General features: G+C 38.3%; 1 protein-coding gene across 1 annotated transcript in view; it reads right to left on the bottom strand.

Annotated features, from left to right (window-relative positions):
* Positions 1-26,138, bottom strand: part of PDZD8 (PDZ domain containing 8) — a 57,182-nt gene that overhangs the window by 5,735 nt on the left and 25,309 nt on the right. Inside the window, exons 3-4 of the mRNA XM_082764165.1 lie at positions 25,825-25,927; positions 887-1,049 (exon numbers count right to left, since the gene is read on the bottom strand). Of these exons, the coding sequence (XP_082620291.1) occupies positions 887-1,049; positions 25,825-25,927 (266 nt within the window). The remainder of the gene's footprint in view (positions 1-886; positions 1,050-25,824; positions 25,928-26,138) is intronic.

Below are 26,138 nucleotides of genomic sequence, written 5' to 3'. Positions count from 1 at the left end.
AATTCTATTCTCTACTAATGACATTATGGAGATGATCTCTCTACAACTATATTTATAATATAACCTTAAAAAAATTTTATTGCCATTTTCCCCTAGTGATTTTAGTTCGCATTCAGTTTTATCAGTGCTACCTACACTTACTTCTAAGACACATATTAATATACAATGGTATTCCCACTTTTTTGTCTTTATAAGCCTACATCAAACCATTTATTAATTCCCATAACTGCTGCCCCCACAAAAAACAACATCAAGAGTTGTTTGTTTTTTCCGCAATGCAGTACTTAACTCTCTCATTTACAACTTGGCCAAAGTCTTTCATTGTGAGAACTTCAGAGTAGAAAAACTCCTACATATCAAAGCTGATGAAGTTTGGTACCAAAAGTATAGATACTATTGAATAGTCAACAGATCATCTTGGGTCATTTTGTTATTTCAGACAATTACTTTGGTAATCAAAAGGCATATATACTATTTGCTCCATGCTCTATTTAGTATCTTGAGATTCAATTAAGAGAATGCAGATCTGTGATGCAAACAAAATGTTGCTGTTTTCTCTGTAAGCCAAGCACATTTTATAACATTGCTAGCAAAAACCAAGTAGGGAACCTTATAGCATCACTATTTGAATGGTCAAAATGTATTTACATTCAAATGTTTATTCACCTTTATGTTGGCAAAGAGTAAATAAACCTAGCAAAGAATAAATATACAAGAAAACTGATCAAGTGAATGACAACCTTAAGTGGTCATAAATATACAAATGAATTTATTACGAGAGCCAGGCATATGCGTAACTGTTGAGAACAGCAGTCTAATTGAACTCTATGCAGAAACGTCCTTCCTGATTACAAGACATGATTTTGAAAGCTGACATATTACTCACTGCCAATTGCTAGAAGTCTGTCTCCCCTCTGTAGATCAGCAGCTGCTGCAGGTGAATTTGGCGTAACCGTTTCAATAACAACATGTCCTGCATCTTCTTCCTTGGACTGCACAAGGCGCAGCGTGAGTCCAACACTTTGCAGATTCCCTTTCACCAGCTCTGCCTAGAGAGAAGGAAATAAAAAGTTAGAGCATACTGATTAAGCTGACTGTAAAGATTCATGGCTACTAATGCTCTTGTTTTACTAAAATTATACACCTGGTATTATGAAAAAAGCATTAGGACATCCACTGAATTCACTGAGCACGTTATCACATACTGGATTCACTATCTGTCAACATAGTTTATACCTTTGGAGAAACATGGAACCAGTTCTGAAGAGCCCCAAACTAGAAAGCAGTAAAGGAATTGTCAGCAAAATACACATGCTGCATGTAGATCTGTTTCTTTTTTTACATAAAGAGTTAACCCGTGCAAACACAAATTGCCAAGAATGGCAATACATGGCTCATCTTTGCAAGACACAGCCTCACGATCCACTGTATTGGGAAGAAGGTTTGTTAAAAGGAGTGCTGAACCATCGATCCAGATTTCAGTTTTAATATCCCACAGCTACATACAAAACCTGTTACTATCAGTATCTCTTCAGTAGACTATGCAAGTATTTGGAGTGAAAAACCTTGTAGCCTTACACGTTACAACAACATAGGACAAATCTATGTGGCATTATTCACATTTATTAAGACAGAGTAAAACACTTAATAGCCTAAGAAGTTTCTTGTAAGACCAGGAACCATGTCCTCACGTTTACCTTCCTTAACAGGATAAATACAAGATAAATTTTAGTTGTAATCTCAAGTATTTTGTTTTTAAAATAATGTCTGAGGTACAATTTCCATAGCAGAGTCTCACCCTGTCCACTCATTCACAGATTTCTAAGTCATAAGAGATCCCAATTAAAGAATACATCAAGGTAGTGACCATTTATTCATATATCTCAATGTCTAAGATCTTTGGTATTTTTTTCTTAAAGGACATTTCTTCTGGATTGTTTCAAATGACTGCTATCATTCTGCTGAAGCATATTCTGTCTGTTTGACAGAGAAACTCACAGGCTATGTCTCAGCTCCATGGAGAGAAATTTAATTTGCTTTTTAATTCCCAAGAACAGAGAGACAGATACTGTTTGTAGAAAACCTCCATAGGAAATTTTCTATTTGGCTTCAATTTACTGAGCTTAAGTAGACAGTGCGCTCCTCCATCCTTCTGCATTTACTTTGCTGCTGTTCCATTGTCTGTGTTTGAACTGTCTGGAGATGATCCTCCTCTTCTGCGGATGTGTTCGTTTGCTTAGTTTGGTACAATGGCTTCTCATAGGTGAAAGGAATTACTTAACTTCAACACGCAGCTCCCTCTTTGACCACACAGCGCTCATTCCTTTGCTGTAATCCTAACATCAGCACTTTTTAAAAATTATTTTTTTTTGTTGATCGCTTCTTTACAAAGTGAAAATGCTATCCTAATTAACAGTATGCTTAAGAATTGAGTTTAAAGCAGCAGACTTGCATTAACTTTCTAAGCTGTACCACTTATTTTCTACGTTTCCCAGAGTCACTTAAAGATATTTTCTCTCAAACTGTTCAACTATTGTGAGTGCCCAGTAAAGTATGCAAGAACAACAAGATCTAAAATAAGCTTAACTGCAGTTCCAAGAGTCAAGGTTCTTCTACAATGCAAACAAATATATTCCTTACAGAAACAACCTGCTCTTTTTTCTTGTTTCAGGTCATTCCCATCTAAAAGAAACTCAGATATACAACACATCAGTACACTGCTACAAAGCATTGAAGATTTAAAAAAAAAACAAACAAAAAAACCCAGAAAGATTATTAGAAATACATATGGAAGAAAAGAGAAATGTCGTAAATAAAAGTCTTCAATTACTATTACTACAAGTGCTAATTTGATACTGTTAAGCACTTTTTACTCCACTTTTCATGAGACCACTGAAGTACAAAGCTATTTAGTGAGAGTTTTAAGAAAGAATTTTAGGAAAGAAATGGATCTGTAGACAGAGTAGTAGAGAAAAAAGTAGGATAATTCTCCCCTTAATACTAAGTTATTTTTGTAATTTAATTATGCTCCTTTATGTATACATCTGTTTTGATGGTATATAGCTTATCCCGAAACCTTATGAGTTAATAAGACATGACATTTTCAAGTCAAAAGAAAGAGACCCTGTTGGTTTGGCATCCCTGCAGAAGAAATGTTGCTCTAAGTTTAATGTTACGGTGGCCAACAAGCAAACACAAACAGGAGGTACTGCAAGAAAATCTACTTTCCTTTCCAGTTGGTCGTCCAGATTTTCCAGTTGGTCGTCCAGATTTGCTCGTCCTTCCCAGAGTAACACAAAGCAGCAATGACAGCCTTTCTGAAGGCCTGTTCTTCAGAAAGTAACAAGCCCTGGTTGAGAAGGAAACTCACACGGAAAACACAAGCTGGTCCCGCAATGCCCAGCACCTGAAACAAGGCAGCAGTGACCTCTGACAAATCACGGCAAGCTGCATGATGAGCGAAATATGAGGGCAAAGGGTGCAATTGGATGGCAAAAGGGGAAAAGTTACCAAAACAACATCTGTCAGTATAGACCCCGATCCTCTTAAGCTTCCTTTGAATCCAAGGACTCTAGACAGCAGCACGACTTAGCAATGGAGACATTCCCTACTGCAAGAAAGGAGAAACCTCAGAGGTGATTTCCAGCATTTCACCCTTCCCTCCTCCCCCAGGGCCAGACCACATAAAAGGAACTAGGGACAGCTGGGACCAAAGGCATTTAGGTATCTCCGCACATTTGGCTTCCATGCAGGGACACGGCGCACGAATCACCCGTGGCGAGGAGCCCCGCAGCATTACACTGGTGTCTGACAGAAAGCTGTTTTGGGAAAGAGAGGGCCTTTGAACGTAACAAGCAAAGTTCATCTCAACGTTTTATTAACTTTGGCACAGCCACAAGCTTTCTCACAGAGTAAACTGGTTTTATTTATCAACCCAAACCAGATGAGTAGCTTTCTCTTTTTATGGTATCTCCAGCTAGCCGCAGCGCGGCTGAATGCCGTTTCAAGCTTTCTGCCCCAACCAGTAATGTCACAAAAGCCCCCAACAGCATCTTTGTGCATCCAGCACGGCTGCCTTCTGCCTTTCTGACCCTCCCTCAAGTAGAGCGTACGATACGTGAAGAGCCCAAGATCGCCTGGAACCTGAAGCATCAGGAGGAGGAAAGCAGGTAAATGATGGAGGGGTCAGGAGAGAATTGCTGCTAACGAAAGGACAACTGTTATCAAGGACATTGGGTGCAAGGGAGAAAAATTAGCAGATATGCTTCGGAGAAGCAGGCGCTTTAACCAATTAACTACATCATATTAAAATCCAATTATTTTGATTTAATAGCTCTGTTTTACTAGTTCCTGCCAGCCTCCCACGACAGTAATTTCACTAAGTTTCAAGATAAAGCAGATAATACATTTGTTAGTAAAAGACAGAGAGTAATTTATATTGAAAGAGCTAGAGCTCAATTGTCATAGAATTTGGAAAACTTAAATTTCTTTTTAATTAATTAATTTTTTTTAATTTTTTTTTTTTTTTTTAAGTATGCACCCCCAGGCTATCTGTGATGAAATTAAGATGCTACAGAACAATAATGACTAACTTGGGGCCAAGGGGGAGGAAGTAATTTCCTTAGGGTTTTATTATTCAGGTTAAAAAAAAAAGAGGACAAGATTTCCATTCACTTTAAAATTAATAAAACATTTTGATGCATGGCTGTGAGTGCCAGACTTTCACAGAAAGAAGTATATAAGCATTGATCTCCCAATAAAGGCTTTAGTTCATTTATATGCACCAGTGCATGAGCCACTGTGGAGCACAGCTCCTCCAATACTTTCCGTTCAATAGTGGAAATATGCTGTGGAAATACAATGCGGGAGAAAATCATGATGCATCTCACAGCCTTACCCTACCTCAGTCTCTTCATTCTGAAAGCCTAGCAGATGTTGGATGTCAGAGAAAATTAATTTCTTTGACCTGTTTTAAGCATACTGATACCGAACTTCACAGCTACGCAGTAAGGATTCAGAAGTTTATAGCTTGCTAGTGCCATTTAAGTGACTGAATATTTAGATTAATGTTGATATAGGATGAAAACTTCATCTCCAAATGCTTCATTAAATTATCAGTGTGAAATAATTTGCAAATGTGAAGGAATTATAAACATCTCTCTCATAGGCAACTGCCTACAGACTTACAGACACAAGTGTGATGCCACCTCATTCATTATTTGCTTCTAAAACTGTACCTATGAATTTATTTTTAAATACAGAGGTAAGAATACCATCAATATATTATTGTTATGGGACTACAGTAAGTTAACATTAGATGTAACACTTCCAAGTTAACATTAGATATAACACTTCCATTCAGAATTTCTAAGGTGCCAATAAAGAATGTCCTTCACAACGAGAATTCTTTCAAATAAACGCCAAGAAAAGCTCAATCACCTAAGCACGCGCAAGAAATCTTATTTCACTAATTTACATCAAATAAAAACCAAGACTTTTACAAATACTTTTTATTGACTATCAGTAGTATATAACATCCTATGTAAGTCAAACTGACATATTTTCTGTGCTGTATTGCAGATAAAAAACTTAATTTTTTTCCAACCCATTTGAGTGACTACAGTGCATCTTGTGTATTCGTGGAAGAATGGTCTAACGTTTTGGAGAAAAAGTAGAGATTAAATGCCTATGAATGTGCCTGTGAACTATTACATTCTCCCAGACAACCCTGCACATTGAGAGGAAAGGAAGGAATATTTCATGTCAAAAAATAACATTAAAGAACAAAAACTAGGAAGCAGTTACTTCTATTCAGAAGACTTAGATACTTATATTATTAAAAAAAGGTTTTTGGCATATAATCTTTAAAATATGGACTTTAACATTCTTGCTTTTTCAACACTATTATTGAATGCAGTCATTATATATGACCTACACAGTGAATTGATTGCTAGCTTATTTATATGGGCTAGATGAGACAGCAAAAGGAAGCAAGGATCATCCATCTCTTGAGACACTCCTCAGAAACACCAGACTCAAAAAAGAAGAAAAAAAGAAAAAAAAAATCTGAATGTTCTGAGAGGATTTCAATCTAACCACAAATTGTCTGATGTAGCCCTTGACCAAGGAATCCATGATGATGGATGACAGAGACCAAGATGAATTAGCCCACTCTGACTTTGACATTAAGGCTGTGTTTAGATTTAGTACAGGGAAGTTGGTACTGGCCTCAGGTGTATCGATATCACAGTGCTGTACAGAAGTAGGGACCTACCTTCAATAGCTTTTACAGTGCGCATCTAAGGCTTTTACTGTTTTCCTCTGCTTATCTCCTCTTAAGCATTTCAAATTTCCTTAAGAATAACACAGAATTTTCTCTAAGCTGTCAAGAAGAGTATCAGTGGAAAAAAAAACAGTTACCAACTACCTGCCTGAATGAATGGCTAAGTTTGACTCACTATGTAAGTCTCAGGAAATACAAAGAGGTCAGAGAATTTTCCATCAATACTTCTGAAGTGAAAATGTTCTGACCAACTTAAAACAGTCTGAAAAACAAAAGTTTCAGAGAAGTCATTCATATTGGAAGCAGTTTTAGAGAAACAGAATTTCCTCTGAATTGATGTATATCTCAACCACCCCAACTAAATATGATTTCACTAATTTATTTTTGAAAGTGTGGCACACACTTTCTATTTAAACCATCAAATGACATTATAAATGTACAACTGTCTCAGAAAAACAATCAGGGTTATGAGCAGTGGAATCACAACCTTGTGGCCTGTGATAGTAGACAGCTTTGTTTTTTGTGGAGTATCAGGGACAGAATTCCTGTAACAATAACAGCAGTGAAAGAAGTCGGGTGTTAAACCCTGCACTGATCGTTCTTCTGGCTATGGGAACCATGGTCTGTGCAGGTGGACACACAATTATGTCAAACTAATAAAGTTTACACATTTTTTTCTTTTAAGGAAGAAGCTTCTTTATGGATAAATTTCTTTTATTTTGGAGAAAGTCCTGTTAGATAGCAAGCTGGCGGGCCTCATCATTTTCTTTTCTACGTAATCCCTTTTGGAAAACAAAAATCTAAATTATAAAATATGATGGCAATCTCATTCTGAAATGAGTTACATATTGGACCAAGCTTATATTTAAAGCAATAATTCATTAAGGCCACAAATTCTACAAATGCTATGCACATGTCTAACTTCTCCATCACATGCTATTTGCCTGAAATCTCTGACAATTCATGGTAGTCAACATCTGCACGTCTCCCCGACGAAAACATTTGATATCAGTGAGATACAGAACAAAATCTAGATACTGAACAAAATAAGGAACCACACATTATTTCTCCTCAGTACTTCTGACGCATTGCGGCTCCTCTTTTACTGAACTAATACCAAAAACCCCTGTACTTTCCAATTGTACAGGGAAACAGGTTATGTGACATGCAAAAAGCAAACTGTTTAGCAATTATCATGTATTGCCGAGGCATTCTCACTAAACAGTAATTACATGAGCTGAATGGAGGAGGTAAAGACAAACAAGGCAGCTCAAACCTGGCATTTAACTTCAAAGTGTCAGAGGCAAATAAAATGAACACCTTCAGTTTTATCCATAGCTCTTCTTTGGAGAGCAATTTAGTACAAACACCAACGTAGCTCTTCTTTAAGTGCTCCTGCTCACTGACATCTTTAGTCTTTATTAAACCCAACCGTGATGATTTCCTTTGGCCCTGAAAAATGGGAAAAGATTGATTTTTTTTTTTCAAATCTTCTATCACCACTCATGTCTTCGATAGAAAAAAGGCCTCCTCCAATATTGCTTAAGCATGACTCAGTTACTACACGAACGTTTAGTGAAACGCTCAGGTAGCCTAGTAACAAATACTGAAATAAGCTCATTGAAGCTGGGTATTAAAAATCCAGTGTTAGAAATCAACTTGCTCTATGTGCAATGCAGACCCAAAGGGAAGTTTACCTTGCTAATGGTTTCCTTTGTATAAATTTGTTATAAATTGTTGCGATGCAAATTACAGATACAGGAGATTAATGAGAACACAAGAGCATTTGTGCATTTTGAATATGCGCGTGGCAGAGAAAGGTCAATCTGGGGTTTTGTTTATCGCTTGAGATGGAAAAAAAAAAAACAAAAAACAACTTTCAAGTGTATGTATTGAAAGCAAACTTCTAAACCAGCTAGTAATTATGTTAATATCAGAACTAATTAATAGTTAGAGAACAATTTTTATTGATATTCATGAAATCAAATTATTAGAATATCAATTTAAAGGTCTTTCTAATGGCATTAATAGGCACTCTGAAGTCTTCCTCTTCACACAAAGAAACTGCGTGACGATCTCACCCAGCAGCAGCAATCTGATTACTGACAAGCATATTGCCTTCGAAACTAGAAATATGAAAAGTTATTATCCATTGTCATCAAAAAGCATCACTGATGTGAGTTTCCATGGAAATAAAATCCACAATACTACTTTCTAATGAATACAAATCGAACTCTTAGCTTCCACTGGAGGGCTCAAAAGTTAAGTTTTAAAGGGCTTTAAAATTTCATTTCTGAAGGACAAAACATTGAGATAAAGTGCATTATTTATAGGTTTACTTTATTCTGGAGCAGAAGCATTTTCTTTGCAGCAACGCCAATGTCAGAAAGCCGCATCTGGAGTACAGCGCGTCTTCTGAAGAGAGCAGGAACTTTGCAAATAATTCTCACCTGGGGATCTACAGCAAAACCTACACCACTGCTGAAACCATTCCCAGGAAGAGCTGAGAGCTGCTGGAGCAGTGGGACAGTCCCAGGACAGGCCAGGGAAGCAGCTGTAGCTCTGCTTGTCCCTGCCACCCAGGCTCCCCACTGCTGCCGTCACAGGCAAAGGGACTGTGAGATGAGCCTTCATGCTGCAGGCAAGGAATCAAGCAGTGTTATTAAAAATCGAGTATTTACAGTTACTTATCCAATGGTCTGCAAAATATATGTAAAAACACTCTTACAAGCAAACCCTTGCAGTTTCTGGCAATGCAAATTATGCCCTTAGCAATAGCATAGCCTAAGCAGCAGCCACCCAGGACCAATCTAATCAGACAATTTACTTTATCGCAGGACTTAAGGAACGGGGTTTGTGATTCCTGCACTGCATACGCACACAATCTTTGTCACAACTGTTCTATTTCTTGTCAATATTAATGAACGGCTAGCTGGCCATGACATAGAAATGCAAGCCCTAAAAAAATCCTACTTACTCCTACTTACCACAGATCTAGCTGAACCCAAAGGAACAAAGGCAGATGCAATAAAATGATTCATCACTGTAACAACTCTAGCGATTAAACAGATGATCCATCTGGATCAAAACAAAGATCCTGTTGTATCTATCACCGCCGTCCCCCCTTTTTCTGGGAAAGCCAGAAGATGAGCTTACTGCTGAAATTCTGCAGTGCCAGGACCAGAGGAGCTGGGGATCTGTATCTAGCCTATTCTTAATAATTACTGCCAGAAGGCCAAGGTTTTGGTATATAATAATCTTTCTCTATGTAGAACATAATCCAAACCACACAGACTTGTTTCCAATTAAGTTCTGGACATAATGCTGCAGTATGAACACATAACTATATAAACAGTAAAGATTTCCAGGACCATACATCTATTTCTGTTTTTTTCATTGAACGCACGTCAAATCAATTTGTTTATGGTTATAGGGCACGAGTCAGTGCCAGGCAGTGGAACAGGAGCTCACTGTCACATCTCATTAGCTGCACCGAGACAACAGCACACCTAGAAGCCAGATTTTTATACCGTTACCATTCATCGCTTACAAAAATTGCCACTGCTATGAGCTGAAAAGGTCTTTACACCAAGCCAGATAGTGACAAGTCACTTTGCAAAAGAAATCAATACCCACCTCTGTTTGCTTTGCACTTGAAAAAATATTGTAGAATTCTCCCCCATATGCACACAGAAATCACTTCCCGATACAGCAGAAGACTGAACGGAGCAGGAGAAGGGTTTAGAAAGTGAACGCTATCTGCAAATTAGAATCAATACACTCTCAAACTTTGGATCCAAACTCCTGCAAGTGCTTCAGGAAGACCTGAGGGTCTGAATTTTTCATGTTGCAACTTTCTCTCCGTGTAATCAAAGCGGTCATTTACTTGGATAACAGAAATGTTCCCTATAGTTAAATGGCCGAGTGGCAAGCAAACAGAAGAGGTGTAGCTACTTAGACAAAGACCCGACTAGCCTCCCCTTCTAGGATATGAAAAAGCTTTACTACATGTCCAAGACAACAAAAAAGCCAAATAAACAAAACATTATGAAAAGTAATAAAAACCCTGTTTTCCTATGTCACAGAGATTTCTATTAAACATGTGAGAACTGAACCATGTTAAGGCTCGGGCACAACACAACAGGAATCTCTCCCTTAACTTCCCCAGCTCCCATGCATTTCTGGAGGTAGCAGAGCAGGTGAATTCTCCATCAAAACATCGCAGACCCCAACTAGCACTGAAATATGCACTAGTGCTAGAAGAAAAACACTCCTCCAGAAATAGCTTACCGGGAGTCAAAGAAAAATTTAATTTCAAGGGGAGCAGGACGTTATCTACAACAGAGGTAACAGTTCATCCCTTCTGATGGGTTTCTGAAGTATTCTCTGGCTTAGAGAAGTGATATATACCAACTCCATGTCTCCCTGCGGGAAGGTAAGTGAAAGAATGAATAGGAAATTATGTCAAGCTTAAAGATGCCTCCTTTTACTTCAACACTCCCAATAACTTCACAGACTCTGGTTTTATGCTCTATTATTTTTAAATTAACAACAGATCTTATTGATAGCTAGTGAAGTGTATAAGAAAAATACCCAGCGGATTTCATAATGCATTTTCTTCCTACTTCCATTTCCCCTTCTCTCCTCTGCCGTCAGAAACAGAGCTTGTTTGGGACCATGACAAATTACCTCACTGAAAGAATTTACAGCTCACTCCTTATTTGATTTAAAAAATGAGAAAAGAATTAGTCAATACCTTACAGTGCCAGAGAAATAAATATATTTTCAAAAAATCATTTTTAACAAGGGGGAGAGAAGACTGTAAAGTGCATGTGCATGATAGACGCTATCCTTAAGAAGATCTTATTTTTTTCTTTTAAGTTTGAGGTGATGCATATTTATTTCTCGAAATATTACAGGGATGGAATTTGAAACCATGATGTATTTTTGTTATTTCTTGACTTTGGTATGAATAATTCAGATTTAATAATTTCCATGAGGTTTATCAAACAAAAGAGATACTGAAGACTGCATCAAAGAAGCTGATGAGACCATTCTGTGCACTATAATTTGACTGCTCGATACCAGCCCACAGTACTATACTTGTTGACCATCACCGATGGTCTGATGCCCAACAGCTCAGCCACGACAGCAGCACGGGATGCACACAGAAGCAAATGCAGGCAGGGAGCCCTTAGCAGCCAAAGGCTGCAGCTCCCCGAGGGCTGCTGTGCATTTTGAGAGCTCTCTAAAAATCCCTGAGGAGCAGCAGCCTCAAAAAGAGTCACTGGTCATGAACGGCACATCCAGTACTAAATGTTCAGTCTGTTTCTTGTTTGATACTTTTATTTTAAAATAGTGGAAAAGTAATATGTAAAAAGTTGTGAATAAAGTGGATGTACTGTGCACTGAGCATAGAGCTAGTAAAATATCCAAAAGTTTAGTCTGGGCATGAGTTATATATATAAACACACACACATATATATACACACACGTATTTTACAGTGAATCCATAAGAAGGTGCATTTTTTATAATAAAAAAGCTAAGTTTAAAATGTTGATAATAAAAACAGAACTTGAAAACCTACAGACTAAAGAAATTAGAACTTCGTAGAAAAACAAATACGCAATGTGATGGATGAGGAAATAGCTGAAGGTAATAAAATTGAGAAAAAGTAAAAGAAATGAAATATCTTATAGTATAACTAGAGGATGCAAAACTACAAATTTGATGATTAACTTGCTTCCCAGTTTTAATACAATCACTTAACTTACCACTCTATTTCAAGAGAAGAAGACATGCATTAACTCAAGAAAGTTCTCAATCTCTGAAGCACACTAGGAAGCCTACGAAAAAAGTACCTGGGAAATTATATTTAGTCATAGTTTAGGGTGGAGAAGTCCGGAAACCCCACATATATAGAGTGGAAGGAAAGGAAGACGGGGAGAGAAAATAACCAGCCTGGATTGCAGAACTGTTGCCTGCAAGCCAATGCATGAGGTACCTCAGCAAAGCACTCATCATTTCCCCAGTGAATGATCTCTGACTATTAGAAATATTTACATGAACTACCAAAAACCCCATAGAGCTTCAACTCAGATTTATAGCTACCTACTCATGTGCAACATTACTCTTTGGTAATCATTTTCATGCAAATATTACAATAGAGTCTGCTGGAGAAAGGTGTATAAAGAATTGTCTCTTTGTGAGACAAAAGAACAATTTGGAGAGAGAAAGAAAAATTGTCAGCGAGGTGGTTTCCCCCCAGACCCCCCAAAGTCTGTTAGGGTTCAGGGCCAGAGGAAAATCCTAATGACTAACCACGTGTTTTCATTATGCACAGCTTGCCCCTCTTGATGAACTCTCGAGGCTCCCCAAAAGAGCCTTTGGCTTACACACTTTAATACCGTTGGAACATGAGTCCCAGAAGATAATTAAAACTGAAGGAGTTTTACATTGCTATGTCACCCAAATACCATCATGGATTGTAACTTAGATCTCTTCAGCAGAAGCATCATTGATTTATTTTTTTTCAGGCAAGTACACACTTCTGAGTTGAACTGGAAACAATATTCTGCATAAAAAGCAAGCCGAAATTAAAAACAGCACGTAAGGATCATGACTTCTGTTCATACAGATTTTGCATACGTGTACCATGATGAAATCAAGTAATACTTTGCTTATAATTACTGAAAAAGCTGTAACGTTATTACACAGAAAGTAAATGTTTTTGTTTCAACGAAGAACGCATGGTTTTGGTAAATGCCTTTCTCGACAACACTGACAATGCTCTAAGTTCTCTGGGACGAACGCAGCCCTGATGTGAACAACTGGCTAAACACACCCTTCCCAGAAGGTGATCGGGAAGGGCCAAGCCCCATTCAGCAGCACCACTCGTCCCTGTTACTGCAGGACCCTCCTAGAAGTGGGGCTGCCCTCCTGGGGGCACTGGGCTGCTCCCACTGCCCTCGTCCCCAGGAGCCTGAGCCAACCCTGTGCAGAACCAGAGCTGCCTGGGATCATCGCTGCTTTTGGGGGAGATGTGGTTTTTAGGAATACAAATAGTAAAGCTCTACGTGTCACACTGGGCTAATGGAGGGACTAGAGCCAACTGGACTGCCTCCTTGGTTTACATCCACACTTGGTTAAATACTTACACTTTTTTTTTCCCTTCCTCTTCCAAATACAAGTTAAAACACAGAGATTTTAGAAATCAGTGCTACTTATAGGGATAAACATAAAAGATGAGATACCTGTATGAATATAAAAATGAGACACTGAAGCAAATACATATCAAACCTCTGCCTCTGGACTGCTCAATGAACTGACGTAATTACCATAAGCAGCCTGGCTAAATATACTGTTCTGACACTGTTTGATGTCAAAAAATTGCAACACTAACAATAACCAATTAAAAATTATGCGTACACTAGTTAAGACCCACACAGTATCTTCCCTTAAGCAGGTCTTCTTGCAGCCACTGCAACTTCTCTTGCTTCCCCTTCCATTGCAGCTTGAAAATACTTATTTTAACATCTATAGAGCTGCACAGTGAGTTGCAGGTCTGCGATATTAAAAAATCTCTTTGCTCCGTTGAATTATTTTTTGAACTTGCAAGAGCGTATTCTGTCCAGGACACATCTCCAGTGCCTGTACAGCTTTCTGGTTCCAGCTGTCAAAACAAAACCAGAAATTAATCTAATATCTGTGAAAGTAAATTATGTGATCTTTGCTAGAAACACATTCTTTACTTTCTGGTAAATCTGGTTTCCTTTCATTCCAATTATTAGACATGAGAGAATACTGCTTTAGTGACCTTTTGCAAAATTACTTCCCCCTGATAGCTATTTTTAAAGTTCAGGAACTAATTACAATCATCGATTACCCCAATCATATGCAACCAAAACTGTGGCTCCTAATGGCACTTCTACACATCAGCTGGCAGGAATCGGAGTATCCTTGCTCACAGCAGCAGCCAACACTTCATTCCTAGTTATTACCAACGTAGTTTCTGAAAATCAGATTATTTCAATTTTCCTCCAGTAGCTACAGTTTCAAAAGCTGCAGTGGAAATAAAAATATTCATCGAACCTGGCAAAAAAAAAAAAAAAAAAAAAAAACTTTGTTGAAAAAGTATTCTTTGTTCAAATATTGCTTGCAAGTAATAAAAATCCATGACAGATGTTCCCATGCTTAGGTTAAACACCTATTGGAGCCAGGCTGCAGAAATGTAATAAAAGAAACAAACATAGTGCATATTTACTACTTTCTCTGTTTTTAGGCTAGACCCGACTCCTGTCTGGACTGCCTTCAACACAAAAACCTTACTTTGAGTCCATCAGCACAGAAATACACCTAGGTTTGTCTTAAGTAAAAGGAGTGATTTAGTCTGAACTATTGTAAATGAATTCAGCTAACTCTGCTGCTTTCCCTCTGCGTGTAACAGCATGGTCTGTCGAGTACCATTCTGTGAGAGCTCTAAAAAAGAAAAAAAAATGAAGAGAAGCACTGCTTGAGCAACTGCCTGCCATGTTCTGAGAGGGGCCTGAGAGCCTGGTCCAGCCTAGTGCTGATCTGGGTTAACCTGGTTAGACCTGGGTGGACCAGGTTACCTCCTGCGGTCTCTTCCACTCCAAATTACTCTGGGTCTAGTCTAGTAACCAGACACCTTGTTCAGGTATATTTAAATCGTGTTTGGAATTATATATACGATTAACTGCTTGAAATCTAGCCAATTTTCTTGCTGTTTTCTGCTGAAGTCGGTATTGCTGCTGTTTAATGGTTTTGATAGTATAATTACAAGTTCCCTTGTAGTTTCTATAGCCTACAGATAACACACATTAATTAGGCAAAGATCCCACACTAGCCAAATATTTACAGCTACCGTACTCCCATGACCTGATTACTTCCATGGCTTTGTTGGTGGTACCCTCGTTAGATGCCCTCTGCTCTGTTTATGCAGCTGAACTGATGCTGTTATTCATCATCACACCTGGTCTCCTGCACCAACAGGCATTATTTGCTCTCCCTTACTACTGTGCCTGCTTTCTCTTAATTATTAACAGGCATTACATCTCCAAGTGCTGCTCAGAGAACTGGTTTGGTTCAGCAAAGCTCACTGCCACCCCGCAGGATGAAGCTTTGCCCATGCCTCCAGTGCAGCCCAGGTCCTTCTTTACTGGGCTCCTCATAAAAGAAAAAAAGAAGAAAAGAGCTTGATAAACTTTTACAGGTAGATCTCTGTGCCACATGCAAGACAGTGGAAAAAAAAAAACAAGAAAACTGTTGTTTTTTCAGCTCATTCTAGAGACAAGAGACATAGCAGCAACAAACCAGCCAAAACCCAAGATGGAATCTGCACTTTAACAGTTATTTAAACATATGCCTACACTTGCTTGTTCAGATCAGGTGTTTGGTCATGTTATGACGGTGTGAACACTATTCCTAAGCTTACATCCCATGCAGTTCATACTGCCATCTAAGTCTTCTTAGCTTACGAGCTGTTTTTCAGGCTATTCTTGCTATACTGCCCCAGCTGTATGACTCAGCTACCTAGGAACAGTTCTGCAATCGTTCTGATAACCATCTTTGCATTTTCGTGACTTTTCTATAAGGTTAGGGTTGTAAGTATAAATGAGCTCCAGATAAGCCAAGCCCAACTTCTCAGAAGTCATTTGTTGTAATTGTAAGTATCTACATTTTTTAATGCATGGGCAATTTGCTCCCCATGAGACTCCCATTTAAATTTAACTGAAGGACAACTGATGGTTTTGATTTGATATATACACATACACACATCTACAGATTTAGTGCATGCATGTTTATATGCACACATACCTTATACATATTAAAGTGTGCATATGTTTATATGTTCAGAGATGAAAAACTGTATGACTGTTTTTATAATTAAAAACAAAAAATATAAACTAATCTTTCTGGATATCCAGCCTCAGATTTCTAGGGTTTTGGGTTTATTTTCTTCCTTCAGCTCGGGAAAATATATAGCTTCAATTAACATGAAATGGATCTGAGGCTGCGCAGACATTGTATTTGTTCCAAGCTAAGCACCTAAAAATGGAAACAGATGACATTAGTAAAGATCTGAAGATACTGACTTTTGGTTAAAATATTTGTAAAGACGTTCGTAGTTCAAAGAGTCTATTTATCTTAAATAAAATTTAATGGAGGCAGCCTTTTAACAGACTGCATTAAGGGAAATGCTCCGTATTTTAACCATGACTCACTTCTGATTACTTCCGATAAGCAGGTGTCCTTTGCAAAGCATCAGTCTGCTCTATCTAACCTTCATACACCGGAATGACCTTTCAGCCATTTCTGGGATGGGAATTTGCAATTGCATTTTTGATCCCTAAGGCTTTTGCAGGGCAATTGCTATGCTGCCCACCCATATTACTTTCCCATTTCTACATGGCATCGTTATAGAGCATTTGGAGATCACCTACCACACTTGCATTACAAAAGGTTGGTTTATGCTTTTTTTTTTTTTCTCTTTATTTTAAAATTACTGGAAGCATTTTAAAATAGCAGCCCTTAAGAAAAAGCAAGAAAAATTGCTCATCCTGTACCAGTAATTATCAGAATTTTTCAAATTTCTCTCCTGCTATTCCACAGACAGAAAATAACCACAGTATTCTAGGCAGCGAAAACAATGACAAAACATAAATAGTCCAACCACCATTTTCTTTACCAGTGTTGCCCCTAGATGCTGAGCTCCACCCTACTAGACCTGCAAGAGATTTATAACACTAGAGATAAGCATCTAATTTCTGCTTCAGCTTGTGGTTAAAGAAGGGGAAAGGAAGGAAAAAAAATAATTGAGTAGTCATTTTGAGGTATCGTTCAGTTAAATAACTGCTGCACTCTAGTAAGGTAAGACACTACCCACGTAACAACACTGTACTTACTCTCAATCCAAAAATTTGAGCTACTTAACTCATTTGACTTCAAAAAACAGCAGCGTGACATAAGACTATACTCAGGAGAAGGAATTCCTCCCACAAAATGAAAGGCTTTCTTTGCAGTCACTCAGTATTTTATAGGCTCGTATTTTGACGCTTTTACCACAAAATTTAAGACCACTAGATAGTAACTGTCTGTGCTGTATGAAAATTCATTTTCCTCCTGTTGAAGGACGTCAAATACCTACATTAAAGAACAGCAGGCTCTTTAGTGAAATATTTAATAAAATTATTGTATTATATATTTAATATTAATTAAGGGTATTTTCAGAAACCTTCATTTCCAATTTTATTCCTGATATTTAGCCTGATTATGCTTAAGATAATGTAATTTTTGTGTTTAAACCAATTAAAATAGCAATGAGAATCAGACCTAAGTACTGAGATTTCCTCTACTAATGAAAACTTTAGTATACATTAATACAGCCTGCATATCGAGTTTCCTTGAATGCTTTAACGCCATCTCTCAAAACCTCACCAGAAGAGAAGGGTCACTGTTGAAATCCAGACAGATGCATAGGGCCAGCACCGGGTAAGCAGCCTGAATCATACAGAGAACCACAAAAGAGACTTGTGCATCTCACCACTTAATGCCAACAGCTCCACTTAGCAACTTTAAGTGCAAACCAAGCTCCTAAGTGTGTAACATGTTGCAGGCCAAAGGAGATGTGTAAAAAGAGTACAAGCTTATGCCAGGTACCACGAGCCACAGCAGCTCCTGCTGACTATGGCAACAATAGTGAGCAAACTCCTGTTACAGGAGGGACAGGTAACTTACCAACAGCAGAACCTTTCCAGCTACGTCGCAACCTGTACCAGCCACCCTGTTTGGAAGCCTCTCATTTCATACACTCCTCCCAGGTCTGTTCTTGGTGCTGAAGAATCTGCTTCCTTGGGGCAGAGCATCATTTTAGCGACCATCAATCCACCTACCTCTCAGCTATCTCCATCTGCTCCCTGTACTGCAATTTTGTGTCCTCAAAAACATCTCAGCTTCTGATGGCCCAGTTCAGCTGCCAAACACATGCCCTTATGTCTCACTGTTTCATTCTGCCAAAATGAATTGCTCTTCTGAGTCGCTGAAGACCTGATATTTCTCCTGTCTAGGTATGTTGTGTTTTTTTTCGTCCTATAAAATGAGAAGTAGAACCTTTCCAGGAGGCCAACCTGCAACAGGCTTCCTTTACTTCATGAAGTCTGCTGATGTTATTCACTGCTATTACTGACTTAGCAGGAGTCAAAAAAATCCATTAAGTCTCCAAACTCCTTCAGCAAACTTGGGTTAAAAAAATAAATAAATAAAAAAGACACAAAAGCTAAATACAACTGATTTCTAATAGGATTTTACCCAAATTAGTTAACTCCTCTTAGACATTAATTTGCATATACAGACTCTCCCTGTTCCTTAAACATCGTGTGTTAAGAAAAGGTTAACTTTTATAATGGTTCTCCAAGAAAATATATCTAAAAAGTAAACAAGAAGACCCAAAAGGAACACAAAGTTTAAACAAGCAATGAGAACTTATTTTTTAAAAGGTTGTTGTGAGTATCTGTGTTTAAGCAACTACCTTGAATGCACTGAAACAAAACTAAGAACTAATTGCACACTGCTATTTGAAGAAGTTTTGGCAATTGTTTGCTTGGATAAGATGAAAATCTTCTTATCCCTTCACATCTCCCATCATACGAAAAGGCTAAAAAAAAACACGTTGATTCTAACCTTACCATATGACTACTACTTAGATTTTTATTGTCGGGTAATCAGGTTAGTCAGATTGCTATTCTAATTTAGAGGCTCTCCCAACTTGACTTGACTCTATGACAAGATCGGATGCTATGAATTGTTTCCAAGAATCCCAGGAAACAAAAAATGCTTTACACGAACTTCAAACAAATTAAAGTTTTCAATAGATTTTAAAAGTTTCCACTTTGCTGCTCTCAGTTTATGCCTTGGATAGGAGACACTTGGCCAGTCTGCCAACTGGTAAAAGAAACTCCATACAATAATTCCATTCAAAGTTGAGAAAGTTTAGTTTCTTTTTCTTCATGTGCTTCATGGGAAAACAATCGAGTCTGAATATACTAAAATGACAAAGGATGCTTCATGACGGACATGGAAGTATAAGGTCTGATTTAAAAGAAAAAACTAAAACAAAACAAAAACCAAGCTAGGTTTCTGAAAATGTATCTCAGGCTTCTAGTTTTAAACAGTTTGGAAGCTGCACACCCAAAATAACACTGTCAAGCACACCCCCAAACCAAACACCTACCTTTGGAAATGACGACCTTCAGGAAGCAGAACTCGGAGGGATGGTTCACTGATAACCACTTCAAAGAGAAGAGGGGCCTGAGCTTGCCACCCCCCATGCAACAGCCACCAGACCGAGCCGCCTGCCTGGCTGCCGAGCTTCGCAACAGGGCAGAACAACAGAGTTTAGAAAATCCTTCCAGAAACGCACTGAACTGCCCAGAAACCATTTTGTTTACTCTGGTCAATAAAGCCCTGTTATCTCTCGTACAATGGGCCATACCGTTTATACAAACAAGGTTAGCTTTCATGCATCAGACATCTATTTATTTAGCAAGATCAGCTATCACGGTAAATCAATTTCTTCGCAAATGAGAAACACAGCTGCTGTGAGAAGTGCTTAGAACTCTTTCCTGCATCTAATATTTGGAACAGATGAGAAGAATACAAAAAAGTCAGCACGGTAATACGCTAAAATAAGGCACTGACTTAGAGGTTACTAGCATTTTTAAGGAAAAGAGATCAAGCTGCAATGACTTAATAGTTTTATGTTTTAAATGTGAAGTTGCAATTAATTAGTATGATAAGACAATCTTATAGGACAATCTGCAGTTTCCATTCAAACTAGGTACTATTCGAATATGGAAGTAACTCAACTAAAAGTTAACAAGTATGTACTACAGGTTTCTTACTATGTGAACAAGCTTCAAAGCAAAAATACACCGCTAAAATTAATGTTGCTTATCAGTTCAGGAAACAGCACTAACAGAATAGAAGACAAAGCTTAGCTTTTAATAGACATTTTGCTCAAGAACAGTCAGTTCGCAGAGATGAATTCACCTAAGAATTGAAGAGTTGGGAGCCAGGGAAGCACAACCACCAGCAAGCATTAAGCCCCGCTCCTAACAGATTCTTCTCTCTCGTTATTTTATTCATTAATCTTTTTACCTGGCATTTTACATTTGAAACCCAGAAAGTTGGGTTCATTGCAAGCAATATGAACTTCTGCAGAACTCCAACCCCTCTGACTTTGAGCCTGGACACGGGGGAGAAAAGCACATGCAAGGAATATTACTGACTTGGATGTACTTGATGCATTTCACGCTGGCTGCTACCAGAGGCAGTGGAGTGTGGAGAGCTCTGCTTCTTAACCACCGTAACCACACGTGAGGGTATGCATGCCCAAGAACATAGGACATGATATCTTATGATTGATTTTTACAAGCAAGCAATAATATATTTTATATATTAGGTCAGGCTGCGACTACACTGATGACACCTTATTCTAAACTACTTGAACATACACGTACCAAGAGAAAGATTTTTTTGGCTTGCTTTTGTTTTAACGTTCATATCCACGTCTCTGCAAAGCAAAGCACTGCAGTGTGCTTCCCCAGAAGGTCTCATAAAATAACAGAGCAGCTTTCTTAAGCCTCCAGTCAAAAAAGCTTAAATGTTTAGGATGAGCCAGAAAAAATCCTGATGGCCTTCAAGTTTATTTGAAAGACGGATTACAGAATATTATGTAAGGCACAAATCTCAGAACTATTCCCCATTGTATTTACAAATATTATCAAATTTTACAAGATCATGAATTTTCATAAAAAGTGACATTTTGAAAAAGCTTCGCTTGCTTTAATCCTCCTCCTTTCTTTTGATAGGATTAAACATTGAAATGGCAGACTGTTAAATAAGCAGACTGAAATGCCAACTGTGAGGCATTTAACTCCATGTATTTACAAATTAACGTTTCACAGTTGCTTCAAAATTTGACATTATTGTTTAGTATCTTCAGGCAACTCATTTCAGAAGGTGCTGGATTTGATCTACATTATTTCTCATTTTACATTCGTATGTCACTCTACTGGAACACCTGTAAGGTTCCCTTAATCCCTGACAAAGGAAATTTGGTTTTATGAAAGGCTGAGAAATATCCCTTTGTTTTTATCAGAATGTTTTTATTAAAAAAGCCAGCCTATAGCAATTTCAAAGTCACCATTAAATTTACCTGTAAAAGTCCATATCTGTCAAAATAACCCCCCCCAAAACAGAGAAGATCATAGCCTATATGTGTATACACACACAGATTTGGGGTAATACTGAGAGGTAGATGTCAGTGGTCTTCCCCTCCAACCATTCCAGTATCAGCCTCTGAATATTCAGAGTGAATGAGAGAAAAGTGCAAGTGGAATTCAAGTGTAGTGGGACACACCTGGATTCTTCAATTCTGTATATTATGCTGCTTCAGAGGTTATTTGTGTGCTTCTGAGAACTGCTGCAAAAGCACAGTCCTATGGGCTATCAGATGCAGCATTTTAGACAGAAATATTTAATTTGCAGAATATGAAATGAAGTTCCTGCATTGCCCATGTTTGCATTTACAGAAGAGATTTCCAAAACAAGCAAAGCCCAAGTAACAACAACAAAAAGAGCCCTCAAAACAGATTCCCCAAAACCCTTATTGCCTTTAAGGATATGGAAGTGCTGCCATTCCTACAGCATTACCTCAAGGAGCAACATCATTGAAACCAGAATTTAAAGGTTTTCCCTCAAATTTCCTCAGAGTATGTGACGTGATTATTTCAAAATCAGAAGTAATTATCTTGTGCTCCTGAATTTCTTGTGGAAAAAAAAGGCAGAAAAAGATAGACAAGAGAAATCACAGAGCATTTTGTTTCATAACTGAAAACCTTTCTCCCATTACTCCACATTCTTAGACCCAATGAAGAGCACAAATTTTTCATATATGCACACACTGCCCAGTATTTAGATAAAGATATACCTAAATTTTTTAGCTATGAAATACCTGTCTACTAATCCAATGTTGCTAACTGCTGTCTAATTACTACATCCTGTTCATAAATAAATTTTACATAGCAATGCAGTGATTAACGTTAATTCCAGCAGCATGCATTACTAATTAAAGTATTTACGAATGTTTACTTATGTCACATGGGAATGTGCCAAATCATCTCTCTAGAAACACCTTTCTATTACAACAGACTCTTCAGAAATAGTCTAGACGTGCTCAATAACACAGCACCTTTTTTCAAAAACCAATTTTGACATCTACTAATATTCCATAAATAATGGGATCAGATTAAAGTCTCGCCAAATTCATTACGAAGTATTAAGCCTGTCTAATCTTCTATCACTATTACTAACGTAGTAAAAAAAATAAAAATGCTAATAAGTGCAGAAAGTTATGAGAATTTTCTTCAGGAACATTGTTGAGTGCAATCACTCAGGTGACGAATTCTGAATGATGATGAATGGTGCCTGTATGACACCATTACAAATTACAGACTTTTCAACCAGAACCTATTTAACTATTTCTCACTTCAACTTAGTCTATTATTTCTTCTCCATAGCTTCTGAACCTATTATTCATTCCAACAACTTCATCTCCAATAATTATTGCACACAAGGGCAATAAAAGAAGGATTTAATATTACCAAGATATTCATACAGTTGCAATTACTCAGAAAAATAAGTAAGTTCCAATCTTAAGTACGTTAGCAACATTTCTCATTTAACTGCAGGGCTTGGCAAATTCTCTTGCCTCCCAGCAAGATCTCCTGATATTTTGTGACTTAACTTGCATATTTAAAGTCATTTCCTAAGGAAAAGAGACTTCTGTGATTTCCCTACATCTGGTGAACTGAAGCTGAAAAGCAACGCGGTTTTGCAAGGTGCTAACTTACAGGTGCTGTATTCAACCACATCGAGACTTCCAAAATCAGGAACTTAAAGTTCAGTCACCTGAAGCTCAGGGCGGTTGAACCCAGTGAGTTCCTCACACTGGCAGCAGAGCTAGAGGGTGAGCAACGCAGATCAGGAGCCTGTGCTCTCTGGCAGACAGCGACTGAGCAATGAAGAACTGGAACACAGATACTTAAACTTCTGCACATTGCAAGCCATATTACCAAAAGCCAAAATTCTGAAAGCCTGCCGTTTCATTTTAGGTGCTCAAACAGAAGATGAGCTGAATCTCAGCCTGAGGATTTATATATATATAATTTTAAACAGGACCCATGCCTTTCTGCCTGCCATCAGTTTAGCCCTACTGCCATCTGCTGTCAGGAACACACCATCTGCCAGCAAAAGAGCAACAGGACACATCCTGATACTGCTGCTCAATATAACCTATAAATTAAGACAAATCAGTTTGTCCAGAGTACTATGTTAAATCAGCGCACTGCCACCGTAACTATCAGAGCACCAACCCTGAGAGAGTGTTCACAGTTTCACACACTGACTGTCCCCACAAAGGGGTCATTCAGAGAAATAAATTAGTATCAGAACTGGGTGCAAACCCTGAAATGGTTTTCTAAACACTGACAATATTGCCTGTTTCTTGAAAATTTTGAAATATTTGTTAGGAATGGGTTAAAACTATGAACTGGCCAGAATTAGGGCTGAATTGCTCCTGTATCATCTTTATGCAATCATACAAATAGAATTACATCTTTAGAGGTAGAATAAAGCAAACCGGAAGTTAAACAAAATTATCAGCTCCATAAAACAGATTGAACAAAAATAACTGAAAACAAATTACCCCAAACCTCTACCTCGCCTGCTGACTCAATGAAATCTTGCAACTTCTAGGGTTAACTGAACTCAGTAAATCCTCTCAGGACCGCTGCAACCCATTACGCTTCCTAACACCTCTGGCGGTGCGATGCTTTGCAGCTGACACTAGTTTAAGCTGCCACCACCCCTCTCTTCTTTCCCTACACACCTTTCCTCCTCTTTTGGCTAGCACTGCAGCTATCACACAAAGAGTCAGCTCAGGGAGCCGACGTGCCTAGCTCAACCAAACAGCCCTGACTGGAGAAGGCCAAGACAGACAACTCCAGAAAACACAGTACCGAGCCACCACTGGTTCCTACAACGTTCGGCTGCTGACCCAGGCTCCAAGAAAGCTCTTGGAAGTTTCTCTGCCTGCACACCAGCTCCTGACTCCCTGCTCGTGCCTTCCCCCGCCTGCCTCCCCATGCTGTGCTCAGAAAGCTAATTGCAACCGAGTGCTCGAGAGGGCTGAGGAAGCAAGAGTGCATCCTTTCCACCCGTCAAGTTTTTCACTCGACTGAGAATACAGCAGCTGCAACAACAAGAGGCAGCTGTCTTTGCTGCTCAGACACACATCCTTTTAGGCAAGACACAGTACACAGAAAATACTTCCTGTGTAATATACCCAAAACAGTATTTTTGTCTACTACACTCTATACTCAAAACAAATACCATAGCAGTTGTCACCAGGAGTTTTTAAAACACCACAAAATGGAATTTAACTGCAGAAACTGAAGGAGGTGCTGAATGGCATCTGGCTGCTCCATCCAGACATCGCTGCCGGTCTCCAGAACTCCAGTCTGATGCAGGGAAGGCACAGGGCTTAAGCTAGTTGCACTCAGACAGCAGAGGGTAAAATGCAGGACATTGATTTTCGTTGTGGTGATTTCTTTGTATGAAGCCAGTTGTTAAGATAAAGTCTTTTTAAAGCTTCTCTTGTTTTCAATAGGCACAGTACTTACTGCTCAGCATAAGCCCAATTCCATTTGATGACTACCACAATATCGCTAATGTGAAATTTAAAGGCTCTTTCATATATTGCACCTCTTGTTTGACAGGGAAAAAAAGGCAACTCATCCTCCAAGGAAAAAAAAGGAGAAATGCAATTTGTAGGCTCTGTGCTGCTGAACTCACATTATCAAGTATGATAATAAAAGATTAACATACATTACCACTAATACTGCCACTTTCTATATTTGCAGACACTTGTAAAAGCATTTTTCTGCAGCAGACCTGGGAGGATTCATATGCTCAAAAGAGACCTACAGCAATTCCCTCTGCCTTTTGTCAAAAATATAGACAAAAGGAGGAAATCAGTCTAACCTAACCCTCTGACCACATACATCTTCAATGCCTGTGTCAGAAGGGAATATGCCCAGTGAAAGACAGATAAATCTCCTTCAATGTTTTCATTGTTTCATTCACTGTTTCTCATTGCCTCACTCAAATGTAACAGAACTGCAAAATACCTATTTTACACTGATTTTTTTAATGCATTGGTACAGCTGATAATCAATATGCTCCAATCAGGTACATTTTCAAGCACAGCTGTGAAAACTGAACATGATCCATCCATGCTGATCTGACAATGAATTAAAAAATAGTAACTGGTCCATTATATTTTTAGGGTTTTCTTCCTGCTAAATCACCCATTTTGTTGTTCAAAAGATACATTCTTTCTAGACAATGTGCTAAGAACATAAAACATACTGCAATATGTAAAGCTTAAACCTTTTTTTACCGTTTTAATGGAACTCCTTGATTTTTCTTCCCAAACATTACTGCTCAGCTCCATTGTGCAATGGACATTTGTTTCTCTTTCATAGGATCCAAATATAAGCAACCTGAAACAGAAAAGCGTACAGTAAGAATTGTAATACTGGTATACATCCCAAGTATAATATTAAACTTCGCATTCTTCCTTTGTACACCCCATTACTATTTTCAATGTGTACAGACACAGAAGTCTGTACCTCAGTAATTCCAAAAGCACAGCCTTTCACAAAATGCAAGGCACTGCCACCCTCTAGTGGAAGTATTTTACATGTATCTAAA

This window comes from Aythya marila (genome assembly GCF_965140915.1).
Source record: "Aythya marila genome assembly, chromosome: 7".
NCBI classification, from domain to species: Eukaryota; Metazoa; Chordata; class Aves; order Anseriformes; family Anatidae; genus Aythya; species Aythya marila.
This window is presented reverse-complemented; position numbering and strand designations above follow the sequence as displayed.